The following is a 22,278-nucleotide window of genomic DNA, read 5'->3' on the forward strand; positions in this document are numbered from 1 at the left end:
TCCAAACCAAGCCAGAGTGAACCCATTAAAGAAAAGTCATAAAGTGTATCTCCTTTGATTGGACCCCCTATAATGGTTCCCATCGCCCTCAAAGCCCATCCTTAGATTGGCCCAAAAGTCCCTGTGTGCGCTGTTCCCTGACCCATACCTCTCTATTACCATCTCTCCTGGCTCCCCCTCTAGCTCATAACCTAACTGACACATGGAAAGTAATGATGGGCCTGCACCTGCTAGACAACTTGGTTAGTGTTTTTTTGCATTCGATGCAGAAAGCCCAAAAGCAAGACGACATCATTGCAACCCTTCCCTTCCTTCTTCTCCCAGGAGACTATCATGACTAGGATGACTGAGTCAAGTTAAGAAAGCTACTTTCTATCTAAGAGCCTACCATTTTTATAATAATGGAAATGTGTGAAAACCATCATCACTTTAATATCATGTTGGTAAATATTCCTGTGATGGGCTAAGATTTTATAAACAGAAGTTATCCCTGGAGAGCATAAATGGAATTTGAAGCTATGGATGCAGTTACCAACCTTGCTCACTAGGTGGCTCTCATATTTTGTGACCTGTGGCCTGGGTCCCTTCCAAACTCAGGAGCAGTTTTGGAAAGGTACATCAACTTCTTACCAGAGATGATTATTATCTGGAAGTTCAAATGTGTATTTGTCAATGTGTATAAACTTACAACAGCACCTTTGTAACTAGAACTTATAAATTACCAGTTATAAGAAATCAAAAGTTGCCTGTTTCAACTCCTTGATGAAAAACTTCTTCGAAGTAAAATTTAATGGAAGTCCAATTTATGCCAATTGAGGTCTCCCACTTACCACATACTTCTTTGATAAGACATACAATACAATATGAATTCTAGGTCATAGGACTCAAATTTAGAATCTTAAGTACAAGTGATACTAATCTTCTTCCAAGTCCTCTGTAGAACTGTACCTCCCAGAACTTCTAGCCTAGACTAGTAATAAAATTGCACTTTTTTCAAATTAAGCATGCCAGTCTCATTTAGAAGACAAGGCTGATGGTGTGTTCAGATATCTCCTCTTTCACACTAGCTAAACTGAAATCAACTTGAAAACAACTGATTGCCATTTTCTCTTCTCTGGCTGAGAGCTTCCTGGTAAACTTTTTGACAAGGGCCAAGCTATCACCGTGTTCCTGGGGACTCTGGTGTTTAACACTTGTCTTAACTTGTTCTTGTTAAATTTCTGACGTGCCCCAGTTCACTGAGACATATCTGTTCTCTTCCTTTCTCTCCCGCCCTCCTACCTACCCAAGCATTAATGCCCGTCTTAATTCCACAGGTTAGCACCATTGTCTTCTCGGGCAGCCAAGCACGTAAGTCAAGGTGGAGGCGCAATGATATCTCATGAGACATAGGTGAGGGTTACCACAAGGAATCAGAAGGCACAGACCCTTCGCATGACTGACGGCTCTGCTTTCATTTCACTGCATCGGAAATCGATGGAAATAATAGGCTGATTGTAAATTGGTTTTATTTTGCTTTGTATGCTAACTGGTAAGGTTGGGGCAAGAGGCGGTTGAGGTAAAGGCTTGTATCCAAATGCGCACTTGGATGTAATGCCTACCCCAAGCGAATTCCCATGCAGCGCCCTTTCCACCCCCATTGGCTTCAGAATCAAGCCCATCTCCTTTATGTCCCTCGATTTCCCCTCTTCTGGGGGACCCAGACTCGAATGCAGTGCAGGCTCAGAGCATCTCCACTCCCTTCTCACCCCGAGAACAAACAGAATGCTCTGGAGAATTTTAATGTTGCAGAGATAGATACAGGATTTACAAAAATAAAAGCGGAGAGAAATGTTATATATCCTGAAAGTGTTGGTGTGGTATTTACCTTCCTAAGGCTTCGTAATATAAATGGATCAGGAGTGATTTTTCTTAGCTCCTTCTTTAGTCTTTTCTTGCCTCTTCTTGAGATTTGAACTTCATCCAAACACTACATTTAATCCAGGAGTCGATGCTAGTCAATGTCCCCCTTCCTTCTACAGACTTTACCATTAATTCCCTCAAAATTCTCTTGTAAATGAACCTGTGCAGCACACAAATGAAAAGGTTGAATCCCTATGTTGCTCAGTGGTCCTGGGAGCTCTTGCTCAAATACTTTATCAATTCATGCTTGTTTCATATACAGTAATGTGGGTGTCTATGACCAACCTCATTATCACCTGTATTAGTTTTCTGTTACTATAGCAAAATGCCTGATGCTGGTTGATTTATAAAGAATACAGGTTTGTTTGACCCATGGTCTGGAAGCTAAAAAGTCCGAGAGCATGGAACTGGCATCTGCTTGGCATTTGATAAAGGTTTTGCTGCATCACAATATGGTAGAGTGCATCACATAGGAAGAGAGAGCAAGGGTTCTACCTGGGGTCTCTCCTCTGATACACCACTAATGCCATCATGGGGTCTCACTCTAATGATCATGTCTGATCCTATTTGGCTCCCAAAGGCCTCGACTCCAAATACCATTAACATATAAATTTGAGGATTAAAATTTCCCACATATGAAGTTTTGAGGGACACATTCAAACCATAGTATCATCATCTCCCAGTCTCATAAATGAGAAAGTTGAAGTTTGAAAAAACTAGGTGGTTTGTCTAATGTTGCAAGCTATTGTGATAATATTTAAACCTCTAATAGACAACTTTGCTTCAGACACCCAGCGAGAACTTCAAGCTGCCTCTATCTCAAGACAGCCCCATTTCGGACACAAAGATCCAGCTACCTAAATAGTATCAGGTGTTGGTTTTTGGCAAAGTGACAGGGAAGAGAAGAACTCTGTGGTGGGGCATAACTGGGGTCTGCTCACAGACCACCTGGGCATATACGTCATCAATTCATGATCTTGTGGGTTAGAAAACCTCTCCTCATAAATGATAGTATCTAGGAGGAGGAAGCACGCCCGATAAACCCTGGGAGTCACCTGATACAGCAATTCAAGTGTGGAACGTTTAACCATAGATCAAGAGGTCTTTAAAAATAAGGTGTTCTTCATATAGTGAATGGGAGTGAATCATACATCAGGAGAATGGATCAACACACTGTGTGACTAAATCTCACACCCACAATGAAAGAACTCAAAACACCGAAGAATGCATTTCAGATGACTCCATTTGATAAAGTTCAAAACCAAATCCATGGTGTTTTAAGTCAGGATACTTGTAGGGGTGGGACAGGAGTAGTAAAATAAAATGAGGTTTTCCCCAAAGCCGTGCTTCTTGATATCCTGAGTAGGGACGGGTTAGGGCTGAGTAGGGGTTAGGGTGGCAGGCCAAACAGTCACACAGAACTGGGCTCAAATCCCGGTTCTGCCACTGGGTGACTTTGAGCAAGTACCTTAGGCTCCCTGTGCCTCAGATTTTTCCATCTATAAAGTGGACTAATAATACCTTCCTCAAAGGGTTGGTGTGAGAAGTAAGTGAAATAATGTATGTAAAGGGCCTGGCAGCCTGCGTAGGTGCTGTAATAAATAGTGACTATTATTATCCCCACCCCGTGCCTGAGAGTAAACCAGGATCAGAGAAGAGATAGGTGAGAGCACAGGCCAGAGGGAAGGAGGAACTAAGCTTATGATCCAAGTTATGCCGAATCCCCCAGAAAGCTGTGCAGGAGGGAACTATTTCTTCCCCTCCCTCTGCCCACACAGGCTCCTGAATCTTGCTGCCTACAAGTGTAGGCTGGTCCCATGCAGCCCACAAAGTTGTTTTGGTCCCATCCACACAGGCCCTCGCCAGGAGACCTGATGCTCATCTGATGAATTAATTTGTACTAATGGTCTCCTAATGGTTACCAGCAGTTTGCCGAGTTAGCCTCCTGGTGAAATGAGTTGCACTGTAACCAAGACTTGTGGACATTCAAGACCTCAACCTAGGCTGGTGTGATTTTACCTTACCCTAGGTCGGAAAGGAGACAGGTTGTGGGGGCAGTGGGGGACAATATAAACAAGTTAGCAAGAAGGTCAAGGCTGCAGGGACAAGTCAGAGCCCAGAAGTCCCAGGTGTAGAGACTCTGCAGGTTTCCTTCCTGGCTAAAGAATGAGAACAATGCCAGACATTATGGGTTCTTTCTAAGGAGGGAGGAAAAGTCTTCTGTCAGCTAGGAGCACATGGCTTCTAGGATATCAAAGAAGAGGATGGATTTTCAGTTTTGATTTTGAATTGTTAAATGATGTTTTAGAATATTCATACAGATTATACGGTCAATACAAAGAAAGCAAACAGCAGATGCTTACAGTGGGATGGATCTTGGGAATATCATGCTTAAAGGAAAAAGCTGAATTCCAGAGACTACACAAAATTCTGGAAAAAGCCACATTTATGGATACTACAGATGCCTTGGGCCAGAAGTGGGACAGATTCAAAGGAGTGTAAGGAAATGTTTCCAGAATGGAAGCATTCTATCTTGACTGAGGTGGCAGGACAAAGGGCATAAGCTTTTGCCAGAGCCCACTGAACTACACACATGGGTAGGTGTAATTTATTTTATGCAACTTAATAAATTTGATTTTAAAGGGAAAAAATATGATGTCTTAGTCATCCAGGTCATTCTGCTCCTGGAGAAAGCTGGAGACCGGTGAAGCTACACCGGGTCCTGGACTCCACCATTCTCTTAATAAAGCAACGTGGCTCAGGATTCAACAAGTCATGGGGCACTCTCTCCTCTTCGGGTCATGACACCTACTCTATGAGGTGGCATGATTCATCCCACTTTGTGAGTAAGGACACTGAGGCTCAGAATGGCTAAGGGAATTGGCCTAAGCCTTCTGACTTGGAATCTTGCTCAGGACCACCCCTGGTCTTGGGAAACTGAAGCCAGAGAGTACAAGTAACTTGAAGCTGTTGTGCCATTAATCAAAGGCAGTCTAAAATCCAAGGTCTGCCTCCTCTCACAAGTATAAGGAAGAAGTGTCAAATTAGGATCCTCCTGAATGAAGATAGAAGGATGTTTCCCATAGTGAGAGTTTTAGAACAGGAGAGAGGATCTATTCTAAAACACTAGCAAGCAAGCCTTCTTTCCAGGGCTGCAGACTCCGCCTCTCAGGGCATGGTGCCGGTCCCCCACCCACTGAGTCCCAAGGGTCTTCTAACTTTAACAAACTACAGCAACTAGCACACGCATTACCTCATCACAGTCTGGCTTATTTCCTAGCAGTGATTGTCCAAAGCTTGCTCTATTTCCCCCCTGCTGTTGGCTTCGCACCCTTTGCCCATTCCTCCTGCCTGAAATCACACGGTTCTGACTTTAGAGAGCCAGCAGGAACCTCCTCCTCCTTCTCAAAGTCCTTAAGGTCAGGGAAGAGGTCCCTTGTGGCCTTCAATGTGTACCACGTGGTCCTTCCTACAGTAGTTTAAAAGCAGGTATGAGTGTGGGAATAGAGGGAGGGAAGAGAGAGCGAGGATAGATGGTGGACATGATGGTGTACACACAGGGAAAGCCCTGGGAGGAACCACGAGATGCAGCAGATGGTGGCTGACAAGAGGGACAGACACCAGGAGGTGGGAGGAGGGAGAGTTCTACCTCCCATTTACTTTCTTTGTGTTCCTCATGAATGTTCTATCCAATATACATGAATTGCATTTATTTATTTATGCCAGTAAGGATTGACTAGCCCAGAAATTATGGGCCATATGCATCTTATACATATCTGTACAAAAATAGAAAAAAAGTGGAAGCATTAATTCTTAAACATAAAATAAGCACCTATAATTTACCACCTCCCTTCCTTCATAGTGACCAAAACATGCATTAATTTAAATGATAGAAAAACTATGAATAAGTCCCCCAGGTGGGATGGAGCCAGGAGGGGTGCAGGAAGGAGGGTCCCCAAGAGTGCAGCCCTCAGTGGGTGCATTGTTCCCCACTGCCCCCTGTCTGCACCTCCAGTGGGGACCTCTCTAAGCTGCCATTTTGATCATCTGGGTGCTTGGGGTAGCCCTAGCTCCCGACCCTTTCAGACCAATGGCTTGTTCAGGGCAGGACCGTGGTACTCTCTTCTTCAGTGCTTACAGCCTAAAGCATATGTAGGCAAGACAGAAGGCAGGCTCCAACACAGCAGGAGGGCCCAGGCTGACACCACTACATAGGCAGGCCGCAAGTGCCTTTCTTCTCTGCCCCCTGTACCCAGAACCTTCGCCAACTCCTCCCGTCTGCTGTGAGCTCATGGCAAGGTCCAAACTCCTTCAGATGTTTACCAAGGCTTTCCTTGCTCTGGCCCGCGCCTGCCTTCCTGCCCTGGCTCCCAGGACAATTTCTGTGCCCCAGCAGTCAAACAGGTCCATTCACCCCTCCCTGAGCGCGCCGCGGGGTTCCCTGCCTCCAGGCCCTTTCTCATGCCTTACCCAGACTCTGCCACAGGTGACACCAGCTTCTCCCTGACTGCCCGAGTGCGCCCGCTGTCCGGGCTTGCTTCTTCTGACTTCCCCTCCGCTGTGCTAAGGCTTGTACTGCCTGCACTGTTTTTATCGAAGCCTACTGCAACAGAGGATGAAGGTGTGTCTCTCACCCCTTCCTTTCCCGGTGTCTATTACAGGTGTAGGGTGTGCAGAAAAGGAGAGGGGGGAAAATCGGGTGTAGCTACAACAGGTAGCTTTGAATTCCAGGCTGGATCAAGACTGGGTCGGGTTAGGGTTAGAACGGGAAAAGGTTAGTCGATTCCTAGTTCCGACCACTAGGCGACTCCCGCAGCCTCACTCCGGTCAGGACGCCTCCAGATGGTGAAGCTTATTACCTGTCTGACAAGTTTCCTTCCTGTCCTACTGTCCCTTTAAGAAGGTGAACCAGGTGAGCCCGGGACTCCGCCCCCGGCGCTAGCCCCGCCCCCCGCCCCCGCCCGGCCCTCCCGGCTCGCCCAGTCCCTCGCGACCTGGCCGAGCGGTGGGGGCCGAGGTCCCAGGTCCCGGCCGGCGCCATGGAGCGGCGCTGGCCCCTGGGGCTCGGGCTGCTGCTGCTGCTCTGCGCCCCGCTGTCCCCGGGGGCGCGCGCCGAGGAAGGTACCGACCCCCGCCCTCGCCGCTCCCACTCCTGCGCGGTCGGCCGCCCCGCTGCGGGAGCCGGCATTCCTGAGAGGCCCTCCTGCCCGCGCCCCCTCCCGCTGCCTTGTTTTGCCGGGGCCGCGGGGCGATCGACTGGCCTGGCCAGTCTTTGGTCTTTAACCCCAAGCTCCGGCTCTCCCGGGTCAGTCACCCCCGCTCCTGCTGGCCAGCAATCTTTGCCCCGGGGTGGAGAGGGAGTTTTTGATTATCGCCGCCAGGAAGCTGCACCCCGACCCCAGCCGTCGTGGGACCCTTCGTTCACAGGCCGAGGGTCCCAACCTCGAGTGCCCAGCCCAGAGATCGATGCCCATTGAAGTCCGAGATGGGAAGTCACCTCTGCCAGTCCAGGCCAGGCAACAGAGGGACCTGCCATCCTGGGGACGAGTTAGGACTCCAATACAGGGGTTCCCGGTTGTAGGGGCCAAACTTCGCATCTAAGGCATGCACACCCTTATGAAGCTGCTCCCACCACTTCCCAAAATTGAAGCTGTGCGTGGTACTCTCACCCACTACCTTCAGTCACAGGCCAGTGCAGGCCTTGGACAGTAGAATCAGCCTCCCTTCCCAAGAGTCCCTTCCCGGGTCCCACTAAGTACTCCCAAGGGCTCAGTACCTCCTGCCATCCATTCATTGCAGCTGTGCAGCAGATGGGTGCCCAGCCACAGCAGCCCGGGATGACTGAGCCCTTGCAATTCTCTGGGGCTGCTCTTCCTCAGCTTCCTGCCTTGACTTGGGTCAAAGCTTCACACTCTAACCCTTGCCTGGCTCTGCCTTACTCCCTTCACACTCTGAAGGAAAACTATGGAACCCCTGGAGCTCTTCATTCCCCAGTCCTGGGCCCTTTTGCTCCCTAAGCCTCAGGATGTGGCCGCTGTTTGGAGGAGGATGTTGGAACCTGGGGCTGGACCTCCAGAGGAGGAGTGTGGGTTGCAGGGGCACCTCTGTCCCCAGAGATGACAGGCTCCTTTTTTCCCCACCTTCAGTCACCCTAATGGACACAAGCATGGCACAGGGAGAGTTGGGCTGGCTGTTGGATCCCCCAGAGGATGGGGTAAGTGTTGGGGAGAAAGGATCTGGGATGGCTCAAGGCCGAAGGCCAATGGGAAATGGGGTGGAGAGGTGGGTGGAGGAACCAAAAAGAGCAGGAAAAACTGGAAGTGTCTCCTCCGGGAGGGGGAGGGGAGGCTGAGTCAGAGTCCTGAATGGGACATTGGCGGGGGGTCAGGCTTCACCTCATGGGGAATGCCTCCTTGGCTGCTCCTCCCCGTTCCTGCTCCAGGGGTGAATACTTGTCAGAACCAGAGTAGGTGAGCCCCCATTTCCAGGGAGAGAATGGATGTCCATGATGGACACGGTCAAGGGCTGAGACCACAGCCTTGCCTAGGGAGGGATAGAAACACCAGAAAGCATCCTCTCTACACAGCTCCCTTCATCCCAGCAGATTTGCATGGACAAAGCTTCAGGAGTCGGGGACCACAAAAGTGTATTCTAAGTTACATGTGCATATCAGTTTCTAGAGAGGAGAGCCCAAGCTTGCATCAGATTCTTCAAGGGGCCTTTGACTCTCTCAGAGCTTCAAGCTGCTCCCCTCAAAGTCCCTGAGCCCTTGACACATTCTTCATACCCCCTCGGCAGGCTTCTCTACCCAATGCCTTGCAGTCAGCTGAGGATGTCACAGCCTGTGCTAAGTCCATTCTCTCCTTGTGTGTCCCTGCAACCCAGTGAGCAGAGGTCAGTTGTGGGTGGGTCCCAGAGAGCACATTAGGACATGAAGTCCAGAGAACACTCTTGGTGCCCCCCAGCAGAGCTGGCCACAGAACCCCAGGAGGCTGCCTGACAGGTGGACACTCTTGAGTCCTAGACCCTATTCCCTCAGTATTCTCTTCCTTACTCCGGTACCTGAGACTTCACTTCAGTCTGTTATGGAGCTCAGGGTTACTTGCTTTCTTTCCTTCCTGGTGTGAGGGTCCTGGCTGCATTTGCTGCTTTCCCAGAGTGGCCCATAATTAGAATTAATAACCTGAACCATAATGTAACCTCCAGGAGGGGCAGTGTGGGAAATCCTGGATTAGGCCAGCCCTAATAGGCGCCTTGTCTCATAAACCAGCTAATCACCCCACAATGATGGCTGCAGGTCCATCTGCTGGCTCCCATGTGCCTTGGTTGTGCCCCTGCCTCCTCCACCCAAATAACTCTCCCCTAATTGTGCTGGCTTGGGAACAAGGCCCCTTTCTTAGCCTCACAGAGAAAACAGTTTTGCACTAGGAGGTCAGGAAGACAACCAGCAATCAATGCTCCCACTCTCCACCTGGTCCCCTATCCTCCACTCCCCATCTTTCCACACACGCGCACACACTCAGCATCCGACTCCCAAGAATGCACCCATGTCCCAGCCAGCAGTGCCTGAGTGGTAAGTGAAAGGATCCATAGTGCTGTTCCTGGCTGCCTGGTTCTCCCCCATCTGTCTCTGCTGGAATGGGGAGGGGCAGATTGCAGCTGGGAACATCTGCTTCTCCAGGCTCCAGCTGCAGCCCTGGCAGTCTGGCTAATGAGCTGCACATGAACCACCCACCACCCTGTCCACCTGCCCCGCCCTGTGCCCTTTACTTGGGCTCCCAGCTTGGCTTCCTCAGTCACCCGCTGGGTGCCTGTGCAGTTCAGCTTTCTTCCTCTCAGACACTGCTTGCCATCTGTGCACTCTCTAACGTAATGCAGAAATATGTGCCTCACAGCAGCTTATGCTTCTGCCCCACCCCTCACCGATTCTTAATTCATGGTGCTCTTTCTTGTCTTTTCCCAGAACTGAGGAGTAGGCACAAGAGTCCTTGCACTGCAGTGGAGTAAAACCCAGGAAAGGGAACTTTCTTAGGGCCTCTGTTTCTTCTTTTTCAAATTACAGGTTAGAATCCAAAGTATCAATGGACTATTTTATAACATTTGAGAGCTTCTTAAGTTCATCTGGCAGAGAAAATACTTAAGAATGACAGAGTATTTTTTGAAGAAGAATGAAATGGGAGACTTGTCCTACCAGCAGATTTCAGAACAGCAACAATAATTAAAACAGGTGGCTTGACAAAAATACTAAGGCCAGGATAACAGAATGGAAAGTTCAAATACAAACACACATGTCTTTTAATGTAGATGATATTGGAATTGGAAATCAATGTGAAAAGTACTGTAAGGGAACAGAAAAACTTTCTGCCCGCTAAAGTTTTTGTAAGTGAGCTTATGAAATTGATGAATAGATAATTAATGGGAGAAACCCATTAATTTTAACTAACCTACATACACACAGGAAGTCCACAAAATATGAGACTGGAGAAAGGGTCAGATGATTGATGCATGCACATGATCCTGAGCTGAAGAAAGGAACTGGGGGCAAGAGGCAGCAACAGGCACTCAGATCACAAGCCCAGAGGGTGAACAAAGGCTTTCCTGCTGTGCAGATACAGAGCCTTCCCCTGTAATCCAGGTGGTCTCAAAGCAGTCCTCTTCCTGGTACAGATGCCTTACTAATGTAGATTTCCTTCAGACATGTAAATTTCCTTTTACCAAAGTACAGCTAATTGTGCATCTACCATTTTTCAGAATTTACAAGAGAACTATATTTGGGGGAGATATATGTTGTATTGAATCCCTAAAGTATCAAAAGCATTGATTACTAATTATTAAATTGAATACTGGATGCCTGTAATTTTAAAGAAGGAAAGAAAGTAGACACCTCGCCACTTAACACCATACATACACACACACACACACACACACAAACAAACATACAAACACACACACACACACCATATATTCTAGGGAAATTAAAATCTAAACCTAAAAATCAAACACACCTAAAATTTAGGAGAAAAGTTAAAAGATCATTATAATTTTGGAATGGGAGAGCCTCGCAAGCAAAATACACAACTCAGAAATCATGATGTTATTATGTAAAAATTGAAAGTGTATATCCACCTAAAAGATACCATTAACAAAGTGGTGTGGCAGAAAATATTTGAAACATTTGTATCAAGCAAATGATTAATATCCATATTATGTCTAAAAAAATGAATAATCAAATGTTAATAATAGAATGTCAGGCAAAGGCCAGGCATGGTGGTACACCTGTCATTCCAGAGACTTGGGAGACAGAAGCAGGAGGATTACAAGTTCAAAGCCAGCCTCAGCAACTTAGCAAGACCCTGTCTCAAAATAAGATATAAAAAAGTCTGGAATTGTAGCTCAGAATATCCCTGGGTTCAATCCCCAGTACCTTACCACACACACAAAAGAAGAAAACAGAGGTTATGGACACATACATAAAATACAAAAATACAAATAGCCAATGAACAAAAGAGAAACACACTGCATCCTCTTCAACAAAATGTAAATTAAATTAACAAGAAGCACCATTGAAAATAGTGTGGCAAGTTTTACTTAGGATTGTTAGGGAAGGCCACCTCTGGGGATGAGGGTAGAAGGATGGGAGGACTTTATTCTTTTTAAGTTTTTATTCCTTGGCTTTATGTAATAAGCACATAGAGGCATAATGATTAGGAGAATAAACTCAGCCAGCTACAGTGGTGCAGGGTTGTAATCCCAGGCCAGTTTAAATAACTTAGTGAGACTTTGTCTCAAAATAAAAATAAGAAAAAGACTTGGGGTATAGCTCAGTGGTAATGTACTTCCCCAGAACGCACGAGGTTCTGAGTTCAACCTCCAGTACAATAAAAATAAACTCTGAAGCCTGAGGTACCTGACTTCATGTTCCCACTGAATGAGCAAGTCACTCAGCTATTGGACAAGTCCTTCCACCTTGGTAGGCCTTATGTCCACGTGGAAAGTGCTGCGTTAGTATCAGGCATTATTATTACCAAGTTTAAAACAAGGCCCTGGGTTCAATCCCCAGCACCACAAAAAAAAAAAAAAAAAAAAAAAAAAAAAAAAAAATTCTTTTAATGTAAAGGAAGTTAAGGGGGCAGACGTGATAGTGCCCGGGAGTGCAGCCAACTTTCTCAATTGATTTTGATAATGGCTATAACTGGAAGGAATATTGGATAAGGTGAGAATCCCTAATTAGACAATTCTATGCTTGTTTTTGTCCTCCAAAAGCATAGGGATTTTAATTTTTAAAAAAAGTTCTCTTTGAACAAATAAATAGAAGGGGTTCATGAATAAGCTTTGCCTTTGGAGTACCTGATAGTTCTGCTGATAAAATAGGTGAAATTGGTGCTCACACTCAAAGTTGGAGTCAGCTAACTGAAGGGGCCCGGGCTGGCCAGGATTGCCAGGGGCCTATTATCTTGTCTATGCTATCCAAGTAAATTCACAACTTAAAACGCTAGGCTGCTCTTCTGTGACCCAGGGGTCAGGTTAGGCCGGTCAAGAAATATGAACCTGAGGACTCTGGAACCAGCTTCCTCCTTGTCTCTTCTGGTCCCTGACTCTGATTCTCCTCTCACAGTGGAGTGAGGTGCAACAGATGCTGAATGGGACACCCCTGTACATGTACCAGGACTGCCCACTGCAGGAGGGCGGAGACACTGAACACTGGCTTCGCTCCAATTGGATCTACCGAGGGGAGGAGGCTTCTCGTGTCCACGTGGAGCTGCAGTTCACCGTTCGGGATTGCAAGAGTTTCCCTGGGGGATCCGGGCCTCTGGGCTGCAAGGAGACCTTCAACCTTCTGTACATGGAGAGTGACCAGGACGTGGGCATCCAGCTCCGACGGCCCTTGTTCCAAAAGGTACTTCCCCTCTATGCCATCTTGGTCCTGGCACTGATCCCTGCCTGGCTCCTGACCATGACCCCACTCAGCTAAGACTAAACAGAAGGTGGCAGAGACAAGAAGACAGTGCAGGAGTAGAATAATGAAGAGAATGTGGGACTGGAAACCAGAAAGGCTGGATTTGAGTACCTCTTTGCTATGCCTGCTAACCTCTCTGAGCTTTGATTTCCTCATCATACAATAATGGGAGTAAGTGGTCCAGCCTTGTCTATTTTAAAGTCTTCTACTTGCATCTAGAGAACAGGATGCCACAGAGGAAGAGGGAAGTGTAATGCAGAAGTTTTAGAAATTTTCTGTCCGTATCCTTGATGCTCATGTGCCTGACACTCCAATGATTATAGCTATAATTTCTTAATAGGACATTTCCCTATCTGTGATCTCTTAATACCATCCCTTTCTTTCCCACTCAGGAAGCATATTGAATGTAAAAGAGTAAGGAGCATATTATTATAAGATATGCTGTCATTTCTTTCCAAAGAGCAAATGTTGTAAAGTTTGTTATTAGCAATAAATTAGTTCTGACACACTCTCTAACTGATTACCACATTGGCACCAGGGTTGGGTGCTACTTCCCAATGGTGGAAATTTTATGGACAGTACAGTTCCACTTGCTGGGTTCCAGTCCTAGCCCAATCCTATGCTAGTATACGATCTCATACAAGGTCTCTAATTTCTTTTAGTCTTAGTTTCCTAATCTGTGAAGTAGAGATGCTAAGACATCTTACCTTGTAGGATGATTGCATGGGCTAAAAAGTGTAATGCACACAAAATACTTAACCAGGTACCTCAAGTAGAATAAGTTCTTCTGTCATGGTTATATAAATTGTAAAGTACAGGTTAAGTATCTGAAATGATTGGGATCAAAAGTGTTTCAGATTTCAGGTTCTTTTGTACTTTGGAATATTTGTGTATACATAATGAGACATCTGGGAAGAGGACCCTGTGCTAAAGCTGAAATTCAGTTATGTTTCATATACATCTTCTACACATAGCCTAAAGATAATTTTATGCTCTGTTTTCAGTGTGCTTTGTACCTTGACTGTAACCTGTCATGAGATTAGGTATGGAATTTTCCATTTGTGGCATCAGATAGGAACTTAAAAAGTTTCAGGTTTGGAACATTTTGGATTTTAGATTTCCAGGTTAGGGATGCTCAACCCGTAGGAAGCAAACAATGTTTCTGTTCGGTGGGATGAAGCCTGACTTTGCCTCCTGGCGTCTTCTCCCGTCTTTCCTCCCAGGTGACCACAGTGGCTGCAGACCAGAGCTTCACCATTCGAGATCTTGCCTCCGGCGCCGTGAAGCTGAACGTGGAGCGCTGCTCTTTGGGCCGCCTGACTCGCCGTGGCCTCTACCTTGCTTTCCACAATCCGGGTGCATGTGTGGCCTTGGTATCTGTGCGGGTGTTCTACCAGCGCTGTCCTGAGGCTGTGCATGGCTTGGCCCAATTCCCCGACACTCTCCCTGGTCCTGGGGGGTTGGTAGAAGTGGCGGGGACCTGCCTGCCCCACTCACAGGCCAGCCCTGGCCCTTCAGGTGCACCTCGCATGCACTGCAGCCCCGACGGCGAGTGGTTGGTGCCAGTGGGTCGGTGCCACTGTGAGCCTGGCTATGAGGAAGGCAGCAGCAGTGTGGGATGCACTGGTAAGGAGGAGGTGCTGAGAACCCACGGGGCCCCCGGGAGGGTCTCCTGGGTGCCCAGGCAGGGAAGGAAGCCGAGGCGCCATCCAGTGACTTTTAGCCTAAGAGCCCTGGGGACACATTTGCAGAGGTGTTTCCAGTATAAGGGGTTGGGGTGGAGAGAGGGCGCCATCCGTTCTACTTGTGGAAAACATCAGGAAGCTGTGGTTCCCCTTCATCCTCTCTCCAGCCTGCCCTACGGGCTCCTACCGGACCGACATGGGCACACCCCATTGTCTCCAGTGCCCCCAACACAGCACAGCCCAGTCTGAGGGAGCCACCATCTGTACCTGTGAGAATGGCCATTACCGAGCCCCTGGGGAGGACCCGCAGACGGCATGCACACGTGAGTCCAGGGGGCAGGGCATGGCCATCTGGGAGGAGATGCTGGACCTCTGCTGGGTCTTCCTTAATGTCAGAATTTTCCAGAGCTTGTCAGAGATTGGAGCTGCCCAGATTTCAGGCACTTGCTTACAGCCCCTCCCCTGACCCCTGCTGTCCCTCCGAGAACACAGAGGTGTGCTCCTACCACTTTCTCTTCAGTGGAAGTCACGTCTCTCTGAAGGCCGTGGAGGACTTCAGGAACTGGGGTGGTGGGTGAAGGTGGGTCAGCAGCTTAGGAGAGAGCAAAGCTGGCACCTACAGATGGCTCTTACCCCACAGGCCCCCCGTCGGCTCCACAGAACCTGAGCTTCTCTGCATCGGGGACTCAGCTCTCCCTGCGTTGGGAACCCCCCACAGATACGGGAGGCCGCCAAGACGTCAGATACAGCGTGGAATGTTTGCAGTGTCAGGGCCCCGCACAGGACAGGGGCCCCTGCCAGCCCTGTGGCACGGGCGTGCGCTTCTCCCCTAGTGCCAGGGGGCTCACCAAGCCTGCTGTGCAAGTCGATGGCCTTGATCCCAATGCCAACTACACCTTTCATGTCAAATCCCAAAACGGAGTGTCAGGGCTGGGCAGCTCCCATCCGCCCTCCAGTGCCTCCCTCAGCATCAACATGGGGCATGCAGGTGAGGCACCTGGAGCAAACAGAGTACCTAGGACCACGGGCAGGAGGGATGGGGAGGAAGCAGTTGAAATGCTACTTAAGTTATTCCCTCTTTCCCTCCAAATCCATCGCTATCCCTCTGGACTCCCAGAGTCACTCTCGGGCCTGTCTCTGAGGCTGGTGAAGAAAGAACCCAGGCAGCTGGAGCTGACCTGGGCAGGGTCCCGGCCCCGCAGTCCTGGGGGGAACCTGAGCTACGAGCTGCATGTGCTGAACCAGGTCAGGATGCTTGCTGCTGGGAGATGGCCTCTGGTGTCCTTGCCCGGGCACACCCCAGCATTCCTAGCCCAGGGTGCGGGCTGGGGAAGCCACCCACAGCAAACTGTGACTTTCCCAGGACAACCTTCAGAGAACTCTGTCCTTACCTTGCTAGTTCACCTCTCCCCACGTGTCCAGCATTTCCAACCAGGGTCTGGCTCAGCACAGCCCATATAACAGAAGTCTCACCCACAGGATGAAGAATGGCACCAGATGGTTCTAGAACCCAGGGTCTTGCTGACAAAACTGCAGCCAGATACCACGTACATCGTCAGAGTTCGAGTGCTGACCCCGTTGGGCCCTGGCCCTTTCTCCCCTGACCATGAGTTTCGGACAAGCCCACCAGGTGGGTCATCTCTTGTTCTGCCCCAAACACATCCACCTGTCATCCCACAGAAGCACCTGCACTTCTGTTCCTCTTCCCTACACACCCCCATGTCCCTGGTGTAGGGAACAGACACATGGCACATGCTCACTGAGAGGCCTGCTTTTCATTCCTATCGCCCCTGTGGGCTGTGAACCCCAGATTTCTTCACCCTCTGTGTCTACAGTTTCCAGGAGCCTGACTGGAGGAGAGATTGTGGCCGTCATCTTTGGGCTGCTGTTTTTTATAGCTCTGCTGATTGGGATTCTTCATGTTCTCCGTTCAAGGTGCTGGCTCCTGTCTCCTCCCTGCTCACCCATCCTGAGTCCCTCTCTGATCCCCAATGACCCTCCCATCCCCTCGCTCCAAAGTTCAAGGGTGTCCCCGTGCCCCTCCTGCACACCCAGCCCCTGTTGTTTCTGGAGTAAATTTAGTCAGAGCTCATTGGGCCACACGCATGGTCCTGGGACCCTGAGGAAGCTGCCCCACTCCCACAGGAGAGTCCAGCGCCAACGGCAGCAGAGGCAGCGGGACCGCCGCGCGGATGCAGATCGAGGTGAGCCAGCAGCCCCTGCGCGTGCCCATGTGCGTGTGTTGCTACTGGGAAGCAAACAAGGGACCCAGGTCTGCCAGGTCAACTCTGGGGGTGCAAGTGGGGTTTACTGTCCCTAGGGCTCTCATGTTTTGCCACCTAATTACCGTTGGTTAATTAACTCTGCCCGGATGGTCCATCAGTGGCTCGGGTGCCGTTAGCTGCTAGCGCTGGTGCGGCTGCACTGCCCTGCTGGGCTCTGGGCCTTCCCCATGCCAGAGCCAGATCTGTAGGCGGAGACCAAGGCCAGTCAGGAGGGGCATTGGGGTCATCTGAGGTATGTGGACTTTCTACTTGTCACCTCATTAGGTAGCTTTGCCAAAGGAAGTCTGTGGTCCATCCAAGTGGCTGGGGTGGGAGAGGCTTCATCTGGGAGTGAACGAGGTGTGACTGACTGGAGGGGCCTGGGCGCTGAGGCAGGTCACAAGCCATGGGAAGACTGGGTCACTCAGGGCAGCAAGTGTGCTGTCCAGGCCTGGGTCCTGAGGAGTGAGGAGGGGAGCGTGGAGCTAGACAGGAAGAAGAAAGGCTAGGACATGGAGACCTCATTGCTCAGAATAGAGACTTTCTCCCACTTGAGCCAGAACAGGGCTCACCTCAGGGAGCAGAGAAGTGTTGGGAGGAGTGGACGCAGCTGCCAGCTCCTCCCTCCTCACCACCTCCGTACTCCTAAGCCCTGAAGGGGACACCACTATTGCTGAACCCTCTGTCCTCCCACAGAGGACAAGCTGTGGCTGAAGCCCTACGTGGACCTCCAGGCCTACGAGGACCCTGCACAGGGAGCCCTGGACTTCACTCAGGAGCTTGACCCATCCTGGCTGATCGTGGACACTGTCATAGGAGAGGGTGAGCCCTGAAGTGTCCCACGGCTGGTCCCCTTGGTGTGGTAGCACAGAGCTGCCAGCAGGCCACTTCCTTCTGCCCTTCCCTGGGGACCCCAAGCTGGCCTCTCCTGTGGCCCGAGTTCCCAGATGAGTTCACACCTGCTCTGACCTATGCCCTCTGAGCTGCTGCGTTCATGTTAGAACCCTGTGTCCGGGTGCCTTGGAGCAGACCTTCCCTCCTCCACGCTTTGCTCTGGGTCATGAGGTTCCTCTGTCGATAGAGGTGTCGCCATCCAGGGCTCAGGCTGTTCTCAGATGGTTCCTAAAGTGGGAGAGATTCAGAGCCTCCCAGCATTCCACCTCATCAGGGGCCCAGTGTCCTTGGGCTGCCCTGATCCTGTGGGTCACCAGAGGAAATGGATCTGAGCAGAGAACAAAGCTTGGCAGTGTCCTCACCAGTTGTGCAGCCAAGCCAGCTGAGCCGTGACCAGGGAGCTCATGGGAAAAGGCAGCAAGGATCATCCTCCCCCATCACTCGGGCCTGCTCTTTACGAACACAGCAGTCCCACAGCACGGGTGGGCTATTCCCTCAGCATTCAGTGAGCACCTACCAAAGCCAAGTAGCAGGTTAACACCGGAAGACAGTGGGACCAGGCTGCAGAGATGCGTGCTGGCTCCAGACTATCCCTTCCTTGGGAGAGACAGCCCAAGCCCTTGACCCAGGAAGGGCACTCCACATTTCTGGGCCCCCAGAGAAGGAGAGGGCCAGAGGACAGGAAGGGGTCACTGCCTGACCCTGGGGCAGCCTAACAGTGCCTTAGACCACCATCTTGTTTTGTTTCCATCCAGGAGAATTTGGGGAAGTTTATAGAGGAACTCTGAGGCTCCCCAGCCAGGACTGCAAGACTGTGGCCATTAAGACCTTGAAAGACACGTCCCCAGATGGCCAGTGGTGGAACTTCCTTCGAGAGGCGACTATCATGGGCCAGTTCAACCACCCACACATCTTGCATCTGGAAGGCGTCATCACAAAGAGTATGAGCAGTGGGGCAGGGGAAGGAGGGAGTGACCCCACCAGCAGAGGAGGGTGTGCTACCAAGGGCAGGAAGCCTGGCTCTGGGGTGATGGCCTGCACTCTGTCTCAGGAAAGCCCATCATGATCGTCACAGAGTTTATGGAGAATGGAGCCCTGGATGCTTTCCTGAAGGTAAGGAAGGTGGAGGACCAGCCGGGGAGGGGGCTACGCCGCGGGGCCGTGAACCTTGGGGAAGGAGGCCCTGCTCACCCCGACTCACCCACTCATCCTGCTGCAGGAACGGGAGGACCAGCTGGCCCCTGGGCAGCTGGTGGCCATGCTGCAGGGTATAGCAGCTGGCATGAACTACCTCAGTGACCACAATTATGTCCACCGGGACCTGGCCGCCAGGAACATCTTGGTGAGTCAGAACCTGTGCTGCAAGGTGTCTGACTTCGGCCTGACCCGCCTCCTGGACGACTTTGATGGCACCTACGAAACCCAGGTCAGAGACAAGTACACACTGCACACATGTCCCTGTTCACCCTCGCCCATCATTCATACAGTCGCACCTGTAGAGTCAGGATTTGTGCTCCTGGGGGCACACAACCTTCCATCCCCTTCCCACGTTTTTTTGTATCCCTGTTCATGCCCCCAAACCCATCACTTTTCTGTCCCACGCCTTCCTAGGGTGGAAAGATCCCCATCCGCTGGACAGCCCCTGAAGCTATTGCCCATCGGATCTTCACCACGGCAAGCGATGTGTGGAGTTTTGGGATTGTGATGTGGGAGGTGCTGAGCTTTGGGGACAAGCCCTATGGGGAGATGAGCAATCAGGAGGTGAGTCTGGAACATTCTTTCCCATGTCATCCCTGCTTCCCACCTCCTGTCCCCTCCCAAGTCTCTCCCATGGTCCTTTCCTGCAGATATCTTACTCCTTCCCGACCCCAGCTTCTTTTGCTTTCCTATCACTCCCTCCGGTCCCTTTATATCACACCGAGCTCTCTCCTATTCTCAGACTGGTCAGGGTTGCTTTGAGGCCATATTGCAGTGATCTTATGTGAGCATAATTTAGTCTGGGCCTACAGGTCAGCTTCCTACCCTCGGGCTGTCCTCCCTGTTTCCCGCTACAGGTAATGAAGAGCATCGAGGATGGGTACCGGCTGCCCCCTCCTGTGGACTGCCCTGCCCCTCTCTACGAACTCATGAAGAACTGCTGGGCATATGACCGTGCCCGTCGGCCCCACTTCCTCCAGCTGCGGGCACATCTGGAACAACTGCTTGCCAACCCCCACTCCCTGAGGACCATTGCCAACTTTGACCCCAGGTAACCAGGCAACAGGACCATTGCCAACTTTGACCCCAGGTAACCAGGCAACAGGACCATTGCCAACTTTGACCCCACGTAACAAAGGACAGGGGAACTCAAGAGGGCGGATCTGGAAGCATAGAAATGGGCATTCCACTCTGTCCACCAAGCGTGGGCCCTGAAGAGCTCTGGACAGAGTCCAGCATGGGAGGCAGGACCCAGATCCATTAAGGAGAGCCCACCCTGGTGAGATGAGGTCCCACTCTCCATGGCTTTATTTTGATTGAAGACAGGAAACAAGCACACCGAGGTGGCATATGCACATGGAAATTTTAGAAAGGTACAGCTTGAAGCTGTTTGCTCCCAGTTTTCCACACAACAGAAAATCACAGCCTGATCCCAGTTCCTTACCTTCACCTAGAACCCTTCCTGGAGCCACCTCTCCCTGTCCCACTACATTGTATTATGGCTAAAGCCACATCTCGGGGGAGTGTCTATAGTCCAGTCTGGGACTTGGATACATCCCCCTCCCCATAGAAATATCCTGCATGCGGAGGAAAGGTTCATACACTTGACCCATTTTGGAGTACCTAGTGGTTGAAGCTCTTTGCTGGACATTGGAGACACAGCAGGGCTTATGGTCTGGTGCCCTAAGGCAGTGGGCAGCTAGGTTGGGATGGGAATGGCAGGGGCATCCTTGGGATCTGGGGAGACCCTCTGATCACTCGGCCAGTCTGAGGGCCCAGGGAGCTGAAGACCAGCATGATGACAGCAGTACCCAGTTCAGGGACGGCCACCATGAAGCTGGGGAGGCAGCAGGGGTCAGTGCAAAGGACCAACCTTCTGAGAAGGGTGGACTTTCCTCAGTGCAGAGAACTTTTGACTAGTTTTTCAAAACTGTCCATGGGAGGGATATGGTCAACACTGTACTTTACCAAGAACGCAGCCAGAATGTAGAGAAAGAAGAGGTGGGAGGGGTTGAGGTGGGGAGCCAGGCCAGGCCAGGCCAGCCGTACTTCCACTGCTTTATCGAGTGAACCCGCCTGGCGTACTGCCCTCTGCATCAAACCACCATATATAACCTTGTTTCTGGGGGAAAACATGTTCCAAGTTCCAACTTTTGAAACTATCTTTTGGAGCACAGTTCCCTTATACGCTGGAGAGTGCATGTGCTAATCTTTCTGGAATGTTGGACGTTTTCCCCCAGCAGATTTACTTTGCTAATGGTTTTTGGCTCTGGCTGGCGTTAGCACAGGAACACTCATTGTGTTGTGGGTGTCAGAGTGCAACAATAGCAGCCGAGGCTGAAGGTGGCAAGGGGCTGCTCCTGGGACTCAGGCAGCCACCCTGGAAGAAGGTGGGACTGCCCCACTACAGGGCCCCTGCTCTCCTGCCCTCCACTCCTCAGCAGGGACTTTCATGTCTGCATCAGCATCCAGGCAAGTGCCCAGACAGACTGGTTGGGGTCCCCTTCTGTCAGGGACTCCCAGGGCAGCCACCTTCCCTCCCTCTGTCTGTCCACATAGCAGACCGCCAGCTGCCCACACCAGGGAACAGGCCAGGATGTGGGTTTAGACAATGGCCGGCTAATCCAGCAAGCCCAGAGGATCTCTGCAGTGGCTGTGATGCGGAGGTCCGTCCCAACCAGCCCCCGAACCCTCAGGAACTGACTCAGCCTGGTATTCCACAGGGTGACGCTCCGCTTGCCCAGCCTGAGTGGCTCGGATGGCATCCCTTATCGAAGCGTGGCCGAGTGGCTCGAGTCCATCCGAATGAAGCGCTACATCCTGCACTTCCGCTCGGCCGGGCTGGACACTATGGAGTGTGTGCTGGAGCTGACGGCCGAGTGCGGACACGGGCCGGGGTGGCCTGGGTACAGGGCAGCAGCTGGGGACTGAGCCACCGGGCTCAAGGTCTCCCCTTCTCTTCCACAGGGACCTGACGCAGATGGGGATCACACTGCCGGGGCACCAGAAGCGCATTCTTTGCAGTATTCAGGGATTTAAAGACTGAGTGGCCACCAAGAGGACACCTCAGCCCTCCCCTTCCTCCCTCCTTAGGGAGCAAGGACAGGCCACCAGGGTCACTGCCTGGGCCCCTCCTCAACCTACGAGACGTAGGCTATTGGTGCTGCTCCTGCCCTCTCTTCCAGGACTCTGCCTCTGGACCCAGGAGCCTCCTTGTTTTAAAAGGGAGGTGGGGGTAGGGTGAAGTGACCGTGAAGTGACCACGGGCAGCTGGGCTGGGGGGGTTTAATATGTACACAAGCACACACATATATATTTTTGTAAATAAACAGGAACTGGGTTTTCATCCCTCCTCCTGATCTTTTAATCTCGATCTCTC

The 22,278-nt window shown here is 50.7% G+C and overlaps 1 protein-coding gene across 3 annotated transcripts; it reads left to right on the forward strand.

Moving 5' to 3' along the window:
- Nucleotides 1–6,872: 6,872 nt before the first annotated feature.
- On the forward strand, nucleotides 6,873–22,242 carry Epha1 (EPH receptor A1). 3 transcript variants are annotated; one of them, XM_047560388.1, is made up of 19 exons: nucleotides 6,902–7,023; nucleotides 7,330–7,504; nucleotides 8,049–8,116; nucleotides 12,518–12,799; nucleotides 14,083–14,485; nucleotides 14,712–14,867; nucleotides 15,185–15,532; nucleotides 15,662–15,789; nucleotides 16,024–16,174; nucleotides 16,380–16,479; nucleotides 16,690–16,748; nucleotides 17,505–17,630; nucleotides 18,458–18,643; nucleotides 18,754–18,815; nucleotides 18,922–19,128; nucleotides 19,314–19,463; nucleotides 19,757–19,950; nucleotides 21,623–21,778; nucleotides 21,867–22,242. In XM_047560388.1, exons 3-19 carry the CDS (start codon nucleotides 8,057–8,059, stop codon nucleotides 21,943–21,945), a joined length of 2,847 nt encoding a protein of 948 aa, XP_047416344.1. In that variant the 5' UTR covers nucleotides 6,902–7,023; nucleotides 7,330–7,504; nucleotides 8,049–8,056; the 3' UTR covers nucleotides 21,946–22,242. The 3 variants fall into 3 exon arrangements, with proteins under 3 accessions (XP_047416343.1, XP_047416344.1, XP_047416345.1); XM_047560387.1 differs by lacking the exon at nucleotides 7,330–7,504 and having other exon boundaries at nucleotides 6,873–7,023; XM_047560389.1 differs by lacking the exons at nucleotides 6,902–7,023; nucleotides 7,330–7,504; nucleotides 8,049–8,116 and adding an exon at nucleotides 9,866–9,964.
- Nucleotides 22,243–22,278: the final 36 nt, after the last annotated feature.

This window comes from Sciurus carolinensis, chromosome 8 (genome assembly GCF_902686445.1).
Source record: "Sciurus carolinensis chromosome 8, mSciCar1.2, whole genome shotgun sequence".
NCBI lineage: Eukaryota > Metazoa > Chordata > Mammalia > Rodentia > Sciuridae > Sciurus > Sciurus carolinensis.